Source organism: Oncorhynchus clarkii, chromosome 9, assembly GCF_045791955.1.
Source record: "Oncorhynchus clarkii lewisi isolate Uvic-CL-2024 chromosome 9, UVic_Ocla_1.0, whole genome shotgun sequence".
Taxonomy (NCBI): Eukaryota; Metazoa; Chordata; class Actinopteri; order Salmoniformes; family Salmonidae; genus Oncorhynchus; species Oncorhynchus clarkii.
The window spans coordinates 74,333,817-74,347,692 of record NC_092155.1 but is presented as its reverse complement, the minus strand read 5'-3'; the positions used below and the strand labels follow the sequence as shown (position 1 = coordinate 74,347,692).

The 13,876-nt window shown below is 41.8% G+C and overlaps 1 protein-coding gene across 3 annotated transcripts in view; it reads right to left on the bottom strand.

The window, feature by feature from the left end:
- Positions 1–2,024: 2,024 nt before the first annotated feature.
- The window catches only part of LOC139417410 (AMP deaminase 2-like), a 65,989-nt gene continuing 54,137 nt past the window's right edge, over positions 2,025–13,876 (bottom strand). For 2 of the 3 annotated variants that reach the window (XM_071166685.1, XM_071166684.1), the window contains 8 exons: positions 11,369–11,500; positions 11,026–11,189; positions 10,671–10,797; positions 10,054–10,217; positions 7,627–7,747; positions 6,364–6,537; positions 5,901–6,011; positions 2,025–2,375 (listed from right to left, as the gene is read on the bottom strand). In XM_071166685.1, the coding sequence (XP_071022786.1) occupies positions 2,103–2,375; positions 5,901–6,011; positions 6,364–6,537; positions 7,627–7,747; positions 10,054–10,217; positions 10,671–10,797; positions 11,026–11,189; positions 11,369–11,500 (1,266 nt within the window). In that variant the 3' untranslated portion in view covers positions 2,025–2,102. The remainder of the gene's footprint in view (positions 2,376–5,900; positions 6,012–6,363; positions 6,538–7,626; positions 7,748–10,053; positions 10,218–10,670; positions 10,798–11,025; positions 11,190–11,368; positions 11,501–13,876) is intronic. The other variant, XR_011635181.1, reaches the window with a different exon arrangement.

Below are 13,876 nucleotides of genomic sequence, written 5' to 3'. Positions count from 1 at the left end.
TGAGTCCTGATGAATCTGAGCCAAAAGATGAGTTACCGTAGCAACAGCTCAAAGTGTGTTAATGCCGCCCAGGTATAAAACTATCCTGAAATCAAGAACCTGTTTAGTGCCAACATTCCACTCCTTGGACTCCTTATGATTGCCAAAAATGTTGTTTGGTGTGGTAAGGAGTGGAATGTTAGCACAGGCTGGAATTCTCCAGGTTAGTATGAAACCATAAAGGTTTAAGAAATATTTCCAGAAATACACGGGTCGGTTAACACAAGGACCAGGAGATACGGGTCGGATAACACAACGACCAGGAGATACGGGTCGGTTAACACAAGAACCAGGAGATACGGGTCGGATAACACAATGACCAGGATATACGGGTCGGATAACACAGCGACCAGGAGATATGGGTCGGATAACACAACGACCAGGAGATACGGGTCGGATAACACAACGACCAGGAGATACGGGTCGGATAACACAGGGACCAGGAGATACGGGTCGGATAACACAGGGACCAGGAGATATGGGTCGGATAACATAAGGACCAGGAGATAAGGGTCAGATAACACCAGGACCAGGAGATATGGGTCGGATACCACAAGGACCAGGAGATATGGGTTGGATAACACAACGACCAGAAGATATGGGTTGGTTAACACAAGGACCAGGAGATATGGGTCGGATAACACAAGGACCAGGAGATTTGGGTCGGATAACACAAGGACCAGGAGATATGGGTCGGATAACACAAGGACCAGGAGATTTGGGTCGGATAACACAAGGACCAGGAGATATGGGTCGGTTAACACAACGACCAGGAGATAAAGGTCGGTTAACACAACGACCAGGAGATAAGGGTCGGATAACACAACAACCAGGAGATATGGGTCGGTTAACACAACGACCAGGAGATAAGGGTCGGATAACACAACAACCAGGAGATATGGGTCGGTTAACACAACGACCAGGAGATAAGGGTCGGATAACACAACGACCAGGAGATATGGGTCGGATAACACAACGACCAGGAGATACGGGTCGGTTAACACAAGAACCAGGAGATATGGGTTGGTTAACACAACGACCAGGAGATATGGGTTGGTTAACACAAGAACCAGGAGAGAGAATATAGTGTTTTTTTCATGTTAGCCGATTCACTTGCAAATAAATACATTCAGAAATGACACAACAGTTACATTTACACAGTTAAAATGTACAAATTATTTTGACAGACAGGAATAGATTAATTCTCTCATACTGCATTGTCTTCTCTTCCAGGCCTCTCACACACAGTTATTTCTATCAAACCATATCTGCCAGTAAAGTCTGTGCAAAGATTTTCCTTTAAAAAAGTACATATATTGTATTCCCTACTCTGTCCTGGCAATGGGTTTGATGAGAAGAGATATACAAGAGATATGAACTGAATGATAGGGTCTCTTCCTGTATCCACAATCACATACCACTTAGTATGCAACAATGTTTTGGGGATGTATTCTGCTATTCTAGTGCGGCACAGCTCTAGTCTTTTCCTCCTCCCTCCGCTTCCTCCCCCTCCACCTCCCTGCTCCTCTTCCCCTCCCCTCCCTGCTCCCTCCACTTCCCTGCTCCTCCTCCCCCTGCTCCTCCCTCCTCCCTGCTTCTCTTCCCTGCTCCTCCCTCCTCCCTCCCCTTGCTCCTCCTCCCTTATCCACTTCCCTGCTCCTCCACCCTTCTCTTCCCTGCTCCTCTTCCCTGCTCCTCTTCCCTGCTCCTCCTCTTCCCTGCTCTTACTCCCCCCTCCTCCTCTTCCCTGCTCCTCCTCCCTCTTCTTCCATGCTCCTCCTCTTCTCTCCTCCTCCCTCCTCTTCCCTCCTCCTCTCCCCTGCTCCTCCTCCCTCCCCTTCCATGCTCCTCCTCCCCTTCCTCTTCCCTGCTCCCTCCTCCTCTTCCCTGCTCCTCCTCCACCTTCTCCTCCCCCTCCTCCTCGTACCTCCTCTTCCTACACAGGCCCATACGAAGGTTGCCCTCTTCCCTGTTACTCCTCCTCCTTCCTATTACTCCTCCTTCTTCCTACTCTTTCCCCTTAAACAGGCCCCTTACACAGCCTCCTCTCCTCCTCTCTCCCCTTAAACAGGCCCCCTACATAGCGTTCCCTCCTCTGTGTGGATGGCCTGCAACTCCTCTGTGTGGATGGCCTCCAGCTCCTCTGTGTGGATGGCCAGCTCCTCTGTGTGGATGGCCAGCTCCTCTGTGTGGATGGCCTGGGTGATGAGGTTAAGCTCTTCACACATGGTCTCATAGCGGTACTCCACACGGATGTCGGGGACGTTGGTGCGTCGGATGTCGTTGCCCTCCTGGCCCTCCTTGATGTAGTGAGGGCCGAGCCAGTAACTCTTCACCTGGGGAGAGAAAGGGGAGAGGCATGATGAAATGGAACTCTTCTGGAGACATTAACATGAGAAATGAAGAGTAAAACGTGTTTGGGGAAAAGGCCTAGGTACATAAAGAATAAATAATTGAGTAAACTTTTTCACTCAGGCTCCTCTTGCAGCATTGAGGAACATCCCGTGCCCCCCCCTCCCCCCCTGCAAGCGCCACGTCTATACATTTTGTCTAATGTGTAATCATGCGATGATATCTGAGTGACTCATTCATTACAACAAAATCTAGGGCTAAAAAAATGTGCTTTAAAAATATTAACTGGCATGGGCTTGTTGATCTGGACATTTCTGGCAAGTTATAAATATCTCTACGGTATGAAATGACTTGACAAGACTTGACAAGAGGACTGTTTCCTATGCTTGTTCAATGAACCATAAACAATTAATGAACATGCACCTGTGGAAGGGTTGTAAAGACACTGACAGCTTACAGACGGTAGGCAATTAAGGTCACAGTTATGAAAACTCAGGACACTAAAGAGACCTTTCTACTGACTCTGAAAAACACCAAAAGAAAGATGTCCAGGGTCCCTGCTCATCTGCGTGAACGTGCCTGAGGCATGCTGCAAGGAGGCATGAGGACTGCAGATGTGGCCAGGGCAATAAATTACAATGTCCGTTCTGTGGGACGCCTAAGACAGCGCTACAGGGAGACAGGACGGACAGCTGATTGTCCTCGCAGTGGCAGACCACGTGTAACAACACCTGCACAGGATCGGTACATCCGAACATCACACCTGCGGGACAGGTACAGGATGGCAACAACAACTGCCCGAGTTACACCAGGAACACACAATCCCTCCATCAGTGCTCAGACTGTTCGCAATAGGCTGAGAGAGGCTGGACTGAGGGCTTGTAGGCCTGTTGTTAGGCAGGTCCTCACCAGATATCACCGGCAACAACGTCGCCTATGGGCACAAACCCACTGCCGCTGGACCAGACAGGACTGGCAAAAAGTGCTCTTCATTGACGAGTTGCGGAAAGCCAGAATGAGTTCCTTAAAAATAATATATATACAGCTGAAGTTGGAAGTTTACATACACTTAAGGTGGAGTCATTAAAACTTGTTTTTCAATCACTCCACAAATTTCTTTGTAACAAACTATATTTTTGGCAAGTCGGTTAGGACATCTACTTTGTGCATAACACAAGTAATTTTTCCAACAATTGTTTACAGACAGATTATTTTACTTATAATTCACTTAATCACAATTCCAGTGGGTCAGAAGTTTACATACAATAAGTTGACTGTCCCTTTAAACAGCTTGGTAAAGTCCAGATAATGATGTAATTTCTTTAGAAGCTTCTGATAGACTAATTTACATAATTTTAGTCAATCGGTGGTGTACCTGTGGATGTATTTCAAGGCCTACCTTCAAACTCCGTGCCTCTTTGCTTGACATCATGGGAAAATCTAAAGAAATCAGCCAAGACCTCAGAAAACAAGTTGTAGACCTCCACAAGTCTGGTTCATCCTTGGGAGCAATATCTAAGCACCTAAAAGTACCACATTCACCTGTACAACCAATAGTACGCAAGTATATACACCATGGGACCACCGCCCTGGAAGGAGACGCGTTCTGTCTCCTGGAGATTAACGTCTTTTGGTGCAAAAAGTGCAAATCAATCCCAGAACAACAGCAAAGGACCTTGGGAAGATGTTGGAGGAAAAAGGTTCTAAATTATCTATACCACAGTAAAACGAGACCTACAGTATATCGACATAACCTGAAAGGCCGCTCAGCAAAGAAGAAGCCACTGCTCCAAAACCGCCATAAAAAAAGCCAGACTACGGTTTGCAACTGCACATGGGAACAAACATTGTACTTTTTGGAGAAATGTCCTCTGGTCTGATGAAACAAAAATAGAACTGTTTGCCCATAATGACCATCGTTATGTTTGGAGGATGAAGGGGGAGGCAGGCAAGCCGAAGAACACCATCCCAACCTTAAAGCATGGGGTGGCAGCATCATGTTGTAGGGGTTCTTTGCTGCAGGATGGACTGGTGCACTTCACAAAATAGATGGCACCATGAGGAAGGAAAAGTATGTTATATATATATATGTATATATTTTTCTTTTGAATTTTACCCCTTTTTTCTCCCCAATTTCGTGGTATCCAATTGTTGTAGTAGCTACTATCTTGTCTCATCGCTACAACTCCCGTACGGGCTCGGGAGAGACGAAGGTAGTATGTTATATATTGAAGCAACATCTCAAGACATCAGTCAGGAAGTTAAAGCTTGGTCGCAAATGGGTCTTCCAAATGGAGTCAAATGTCAAGAGGAATGGGCCAAAAATACACCCAACTTATTGCGGGAAGCTTGTGGAAGGCTACCAGAAACGTTTGACCCAAGTTAAACAGTTTAAAGGCAATGCTACCAAATACTAATTGAGTGTATGTGAACTTCTGACTCATACCATTTCATCCTTCCATGAGATATAGTCCCGACACAAATCTAGGGTTACTACCCAAGCCGGTATAGGGGATTTTCCAGTATCTTCAGTATTTCCAGTATATGTGTTATTGTGACAGGTTAAAGGAAATATTCATAGCCTGTTATACATTAAAAAGTATTAGTAAGTTCATAGTATGTGAGGATCTTAAAACATCTAAGGTTAAAAAGATGCATTCAGTATTAGTTGATAGAGATTGATAACATTCATATAATTGTGTTAAAGTTAAAATCTGTCAAAGGGTACGAATTGTGAGAGTAATGTGTAAACGTTATATTGATTACTTTATTTTGTGGTGCCTAAAAGTGTTAATCTGTGATCTACGAAATGCTCTTAATCTATGAGCCGGAGATCGATTGCTCTGGTCTCCACCCATATTCCTGGGGAAAATCGCGGTCTTTTCTCATTACACTACGTTGAATTGAGAATACAACACCGTATCACACTCGTGATTATTTCTCCCCTGTTTTCAGGGGCGTAACATTATGCTTCTTAATAGGTTTTACTGTATGTGTGGGTCAGGGTATTAGGCTAAGGGAAGTCATTACCCAGTCCCGGGAGGCCATTAGACCTGTGTTTGGAAGCCATTGACCGAACCTATGGGTACCAGTAGACATTCACCACATACTGTGTGTGTCCATATTCTTTTTTGTATCATTGCTATGGTTATGCCACCAATATAATCTATGAGGGAAACTTGAGGACAATTTTCCACCACATTGGCTGGTCGTTCGTTTTATGCGTTCGGTTGCCAGAAACGCGACCCAGTCGTTAAGTCTTTTTGTTTGACCAAGCCGTTAATTCTAAATATTCTATTGCCATACAGGCTGGCAACGTTCTTATCCCTTGCTTGCTAGCTAGCCAACTACGACTAATTTACAGTTATGTCAAACAGTGCCCCTAGGATAACAACAAAGTAGCTGCATTTGAATTAAATTAAGCTGTTTTCTAGTGACATTTATTTGGATACATCCATAACAATGTAGGTAATGTAGAGAGAAGATATTGCTCTGAACAGCAGTGGTACCTTATGGGAGAAACCGCTCATCAGAACACTGTTCCTGGCCAGCTCACACATGTCACAGGAGCTGAGCTTCCACACCTGAGCAGCGATGCTGTACTCCTCCATCAGGGGCTCCTGGAAAGGGACAGTATGGATACAAGACAATCATTTACAGACGTAGGGCTGGAATCAACCCGTTTACAGACGTAAACGTTGCTAAAAACCTGTTTTCACTTTGTCATTATGGGCTATTGTGTCTAGATTGCTGAGGATTTTTCATTTATTTAATCCATTTTAGAATAAGGCTGTAACGTAACAAAATGTGGAAAAAGTCAAGTGGTCTGAATACTTTCCGAAGGCACTGTATACTGCCCTTCCCTAAACAGTATAGTGCATTATTTTTTGACCAAAGCCCTATGCCATTTAGGATGCAGGCATAATGTTGTGTGGAGCACTCCGTCATTTGCAGTCGAGTCACATCACCAACCTTAGTGAAGTGGAACTGTAGAGGGTCGTCAGTGGACAGTGACACCATGAGTCCTCTGGACAGATATTCAGGCAGAGGGTTACGGTGGTAGCTGAGGAACAGGCTGTTGTTGCTGAGAGGAGACATGGCGATGCCGATCTGAGCCAGGTAGTACAGGTACTGCAGCACAGGGGCCTGGAGGAGAGAAGAGAAGGGGGGGGGGGGGGGTTATATGTTCTGTTGTGGTCTGTAATCCCATGTGACTGAAACCATTCTTGATACAGAAGAACAACAATTTAGGCTTAGATTGTTCACAAGATCATACTAGAGCCCTCAAACTCAGCTCTGGACCTTGAAGCCAGTTCCACTGCATTTTTTCATTGTTCCCTACAAATTAGGAACTCATTTAGACCTGGGACACCAGGCGTGTGCAATTAATTATCAGGTACAACAGAAAACTAGCAGGACCTCGTAGGGTAAGAGTTAATTACCCCTGTACTAGAGTAGTTAGTACAGATGAATGAGGCCTCCGGACCTCGTAGGGTCAGAGTTGATTACCCATGTACTAGAGTACAGATGACGGAGGCCTCCGGACCTCGTAGGGTCAGAGTTGATTACCCCTGTACTAGAGTGTAGATGACGGAGGCCTCCGGACCTCGTAGGGTCAGAGTTGATTACCCCTGTACTAGAGTGTAGATGACGGAGGCCTCCGGACCTCGTAGGGTCAGAGTTGATTACCCCTGTACTAGAGTGTAGATGACAGAGGCCTCCGAACCTCGTAGGGTCAGAGTTGATTACCCCTGTACTAGAGTGTAGATGACGGAGGCCTCCGGACCTGCCTACCTTCCTGAGCATCAGTCCATGGGAGATGTTCTCTGACACAATGAAACCTAGGGTGTAGGGGCTAGCAGTTAGGGGCTAGTAGTTAGGGGCTAGTAGTTAGGGGCTAGTAGTTTGGTGCTAGTAGTTAGGGGCTAGGGGCTAGTAGTTAGGGGCTAGTAGTTAGGGGATAGGTGCTAGGACTTAGGGGCTAGGGGGTAAGAGTTAGGGGCTAGAGGGTAAGAGTTAGGGGCTAGAGGGTAAGAGTTAGGAGCTAGGGGATAAGAGTTAGGGGCTAGAGGGTAAGAGTTAGGGGCTAGAGGGTAAGAGTTAGGAGCTAGGGGATAAGAGTTAGGGGCTAGAGGGTAAGAGTTAGGAGCTAGGGGATAAGAGTTAGGGGCTAGAGGGTAAGAGTTAGGAGCTAGGGGATAAGAGTTAGGGGCTAGGGGATAAGGTGTACAGTACCTTCCTGAGCAGCAGTCCATGGGAGATGTTCTCTGACAGCATGAAACCTGACACCAGGTGATGGATAGGCCCCGCCTCCCCACAGTGAGGACGCAGCACCAAGGTGTTGAAACCTCTCTGCCTATAACACACACAGAGATATCATTGATTCATCGATAGATTGATTTATCGATTGCTTGTACACACAGTCACAGAGGTACGGTGTGGATGAGATTCAACCATATGTACTGTAACTTAACTACACAGACAGAGAAAGAGAGAGGTTCTGTAGAAGACTCTAGCAACACAGTATAAATCTCCCAAGAGTCAATGTCCGTGTCCAAATGGAAATCTAATTAGATTATTATAATTTTTTTCCCCCCACAAAAATCCATCTATTTAAGCTACAGATATCTGCTTTTTACATGGGCTGTGTCTCAATCCATCGTATCCGCCAGTGGCCCTTCCTCATCTGCAGTGGAAGGTGGCCGAGCTACAGCGATGTTTGTAAAAAATCAGTCTTCTCACAAAAAAAATTCTGCAGGGTTCGAACGGTTTGGGCTACAAACCAATATGACAATCGAAAGTATAAGGGTCATTCCACGCTAAAAGGTATAAGGGTCATTCCACGATGAAGGTATAAGGGTCATTCCACGATAAAGGTATGAGGGTCATTCCACGATAAAGGTATGAGGGTCATTCCACGATAAAGGTACAAGGGTCATTCCACGATAAAAGGTTTAAGGGTCATTCCACGATAAAGGTATAAGGGTCATTCCACGATAAAGGTATGAGGGTCATTCCACGATAAAGGTACAAGGGTCATTCCACGATAAAAGGTTTAAGGGTCATTCCACGATAAAGGTATAAGGGTCATTCCACGATAAAAGGTATAAGGGTCATTCCACGAAAAAGGTATAAGGGTCATTCCACGATAAAGGTATAAGGATCATTCCACAATAAAGGTATGAGGGTCATTCCATGCAAAAGGTATAAGGGTCATTCCATGAAAAAGGTATAAGGGTCATTCCACGATAAAGGTATGAGGGTCATTCCATGAAAAAGGTATAAGGGTCATTCCACGATAAAGGTATGAGGGTCATTCCACGAAAAAGGTATACGGGTCATTCAACAGTAAAATAATAGTAATAATTTATAAGATTTCTTATATCTCTCAGATATAGGACAGACACTTCAAAACATACTTTCCTTAGATTTATTTTCTGAGTATCTCCATGTATAACTGTATTATTCAATGCGTTTCTATGGGCTAACAGCAGTAAGACCATATTCAATTTTTTATACCTACACGAGTCCTAAAATTCTAAATCAAATAGCTAAATGATCCATGGTATGACCATCTTAAAACAATTCCATATGTTAGCTTAGTAGAACCCCTTAGTAGAAGTGACAAATCCGAACTGCCCACTTCATACAAATCCTAGTGAATGCGGTGTCTTTTCCTATAATATGGCATACTAACGCTTTACAGCCTATGTTTCGTTCGGGGCTGGGTTTTATTTGAAGGTTACCACCCACCAGCATGGCATTGTTTATTATTCAGAAACAGCTGTTTTGGCATCTTCCATAAACTGTGGCTGAGAATCCCAAGTGGCGCAGCGGTCTATGGCACTGCATCTCAGTGCTTTAGGTGTTAATACGGACACCCTGGTTCGAATCCAGGCTTTATCACAACCGGGCCGTGATTGGGAGTCCCATAGGATGGCGCACAATTGGCCCAGCGTCGTCCGGGTTTGGCCGGTGTAGGCAGTCATTGTAAATAAGAATATGTTCTTAACTGACTTGCCTAGTTAAATATGGGTTACATTTAAAATAATAAATGAATAATACATCTGCCATAGAAAGAGTTAGAAAATCTAAGTATTCCATTTTGACTTCAGGTCGTAACACAACAAAATGTGAAATAAGTCAAGGGGTTTGAATACTTTCTGAAGGTACTGGAAATTGTTGTGCAACACCATGGGTAAGCTCTGGTCATCTCCTTTGGTCATCGCCTTTCGAAAAAGTAGATTTCTACTGGTGTGGGTGTTTAAATACATGTCATTTTTGTCCTTGAAACATTTAATTCAAATACTGTAGAATTCTATTCATTCCTATGGTGGATTGCTTCTTCCGGGGAGTGCCAATATGGCCGACCGGTAGCTTCTAAGCCTCTCATTGGCCAATACATAGCATCAGCAATCTAGGGTTTTTATACATCCGTGGTTATAACTAACCGGATTCAGTTTATCAACCAGCTGATTATTAGAAATAGGTACACCACTAGATTAGGGTTGGACTGAAAAACCTACAGGAGAGGTAGCTCTCTATCAGAGCCCTGATCCAGCTACTGTTCCCACACATAGCCAAGCGTTTACAGTGATAAGATAACACGTCAATGTAATGACAGAATCAGTGTAAACGGTACAGCGTCACGGGGTCTCGTACCTGCGCAGGTGGTTGAGCACGGTCATGTTAGCGTACATATAGTACAGGTAGTAGGCATAAGGAGGGTTGTCTACCACAGTCCAGTTGACTGGCAGAGGACTCTCCATGTTGAAGCAGTGTTGCTCTGGTTTAGACTCGTCGTCCACACTGTCGAGGCCCACCACCTGAACACATACAGACATGCACACACCACTGTCATGGTCATCATCGTGGTTCTGTGTGGCTCAGAGGGTAAAGCAGGGAGCTTGTATCATTAGGATTGTGGGTTTGATTTCCGCTGGGGTCACCTATACGAAAAAGTATCCATGTACGTTACATTGGATAAAAACATCTGCTATGGCATATTTATTTATTTTTCATTAACAACAACCTTTATTTAACTAACGAAGACATTCTTATTTTACAATGACGACAGCCAAACCCTCCCCTACCCCAGACGACGCTGGGCCAATTTTGCGTCGCCCTATGGGTTTTAATAAGGCCTGGGATTTGAACCAGGGTCTGTGGTGATGCCTCTAGCACTGAGGATGCACTGCGCCATTCGGGAGCCCTATATTCTTCTATATCGTCATCAAATACAGGGTCCTCTGTAACACTGAACCTTGTTGTTTACTCACGTGCTGTAGGAAGAGGTGCAGCTCACGGTGCCTGGCGGGGTCGATGGTGACCTCGAACAGAGGCATGAAGATGTTATCCAGTAGCTCCTGGAAGTTACACAGCTGCTTCTTGGTGTGGTACACATCACTGTGGAGAGAGAGACAAAAGTCTCACAAAGAGAGAGGCAGGAAGTGAAGTAGGGGAAAACCAAACAATACTGTGTTCTCCTTGAATAGAGGAATAGTTGTACTCACAAGACAGAGTTCTCCTTGAATAGAGGTTAGTTGTACTCACAAGACATACTTCTCCTTGAATAGAGGAATAGTTGTACTCACAAGACAGAGTTATCCTTGAGTAGAGGGTAGTTGTACTCACAAGAGTCGTGGGACCTGCACCAGCCAGCGTACGTTGTTAGAGTAGACTTGGTGTTTGACGGCCCACTGGGCCAGCTTGTCCCATTCGTCTCTGCAGCGGCCGCAGATGGACAGACGCAGCTCCACGTTCTGGTATTTACTCTCCTCCAGGTCAGCCATCACCTCCTGAGGAGCAGAGACACACACCGGTCAGCAGGGGGCGCCAAGTACTGCACAACTTTACTAGAATACAGTACAACACGCAGCTATATAGACAACTGCTGGAACTAGGACTAAGAATTCAAACACTTGCCCTGATTGGACAAGTAGAGACTATATCGATGATGCGCTCATTCAGCAGGCACCTTGATGATGTGTCCAAAGTATTTCCCCTGCACGTGGTTGTCTGTCTTGATGAAGATCTCTCTCAGGATGGACTCCCCAATGGGGTTGTATTTGGCGTTGAATTTGTCAAAGCGATGGAAAGTGTTGCGGTCCTGCGATGAGAAAAGGAGACAGTAAGACTCGATCAACGTTAAGATTTCAAGTCAGCTAGTCGTCTATCTTCAAAGTGCAGTGGTGATCGGCAAGTTCAACGAAAAAGCTCTCAGAAATAGAACGACTGACTGTTCATTCATATTTCTCAGCAAAACTCTCAGACAGAGCTAGGAATAAGAGGACTGACCATCCGTTATATCAACATTATAGGTTTAACCATGTTTTGAGGCTATGTAGTGTTTGTTTGCATTTACTTTGGAATAAAACAAAATGATTCTTTGAGTTCTGATGGTGTACAACAGTTGAACTAAGCTCATGAGGTATTTATAAATACTATTCTTCAGTAATCATCGGGTGTATATCATTCATTTATAAGTCAAAATATAGACGTAGCAACTACTGATATCCCTTTTAATATAGTAACTGAAACCCAAATCTTGTACAAATAGCACGGATGAAGGCGAGGGACTGTAGCTACTAATGACTATTGACATTCACCCTCTGTCTTCTCCTTGTTTACTCCATCTAGTCATACTTTAAGTATGTCTGGGCACATCCAAGACGCATGATACCTACTACTAGTTTATATTATATATGTATGATACCTACTACTAGTTTATATTATATATGTATGATACCTACTACTAGTCTAGTTAATATTATATATGTTGATACCTACTACTAGTTTATATTATATATGTATGATACCTACTACTAGTCTAGTTAATATTATATATGTTGATACCTACTACTAGTTTATATTATATATGTATGATACCTACTACTAGTTTATATTATATATGTATGATACCTACTACTAGTTTATATTATATATGTTTGATATCTACTACTAGTCTAGTTTATTGCATATATATATAAATATGATACCTACTACTAGTTTATATTATATATGTATGATACCTACTACTAGTCTAGTTTATATTATATATGTATGATACATACTACTAGTTTATATTATATATGTATGATACCTACTACTAGTCTAGTTAATATTATATATGTTGATACCTACTACTAGTTTATATTATATATGTATGATACCTACTACTAGTTTATATTATATATGTTTGATATCTACTACTAGTCTAGTTTATTGCATATATATATAAATATGATACCTACTACTAGTTTATATTATATATGTATGATACCTACTACTAGTTTATATTATATTTGTATGATACCTACTACTAGTTTATATTATATATGTATGATACCTACTACTAGTTTATATTATATATGTATGATACCTACTACTAGTCTAGTTAATATTATATATGTATGATGCCTACTACTAGTTTATATTATATATGTATGATACCTACTACTAGTTTATATTATGTATGTATGATACCAACTACTAGTTTATATTATATATGTATGATACCTACTACTAGTTTATATTATATATGTATGATACCTACTACTAGTCTAGTTTATATTATATATGTATGATACCTACTACTAGTTTATATTATATATGTATGATACCTACTACTAGTTTATATTATATATGTATGATACCTACTACTAGTTTATATTATATATGTATGATACCTACTACTAGTCTAGTTTATATTATATATGTATGATACCTACTACTAGTCTAGTTTATATTATATATGTATGATACCTACTACTAGTCTAGTTTATAGTATATATGTATGATACCTACTACTAGTTTATATTATATATGTATGATACCTACTACTAGTCTAGTTTATATTATATATGTATGATACCTACTACTAGTTTATATTATATATGTATGATACCTACTACTAGTTTATATTATATATGTACAATACCTACTACTAGTCTAGTTTATTGCATATATATATAAATATGATACCTACTACTAGTTTATATTATAAATGTATGATACCTACTACTAGTTTATATTATATATGTATGATACCTACTACTAGTTTATATTATATATGTATGATACCTACTACTAGTCTAGTTTATATTATATATGTATGATACCTACTACTAGTTTATATTATATATGTTTGATATCTACTACTAGTCTAGTTTATTGCATATATATATAAATATGATACCTACTACTAGTTTATATTATATATGTATGATACCTACTACTAGTTTATATTATATATGTATGATACCTACTACTAGTCTAGTTTATATTATATATGTATGATACCTACTACTAGTTTATATTATATATGTATGATACCTACTACTAGTTTATATTATATATGTATGATACCTACTACTAGTCTAGTTTATATTATATATGTATGATACCTACTACTAGTCTAGTTTATATTATATATGTATGATACCTACTACTAGTTTATATTATATATGTATGATACCTACTACTA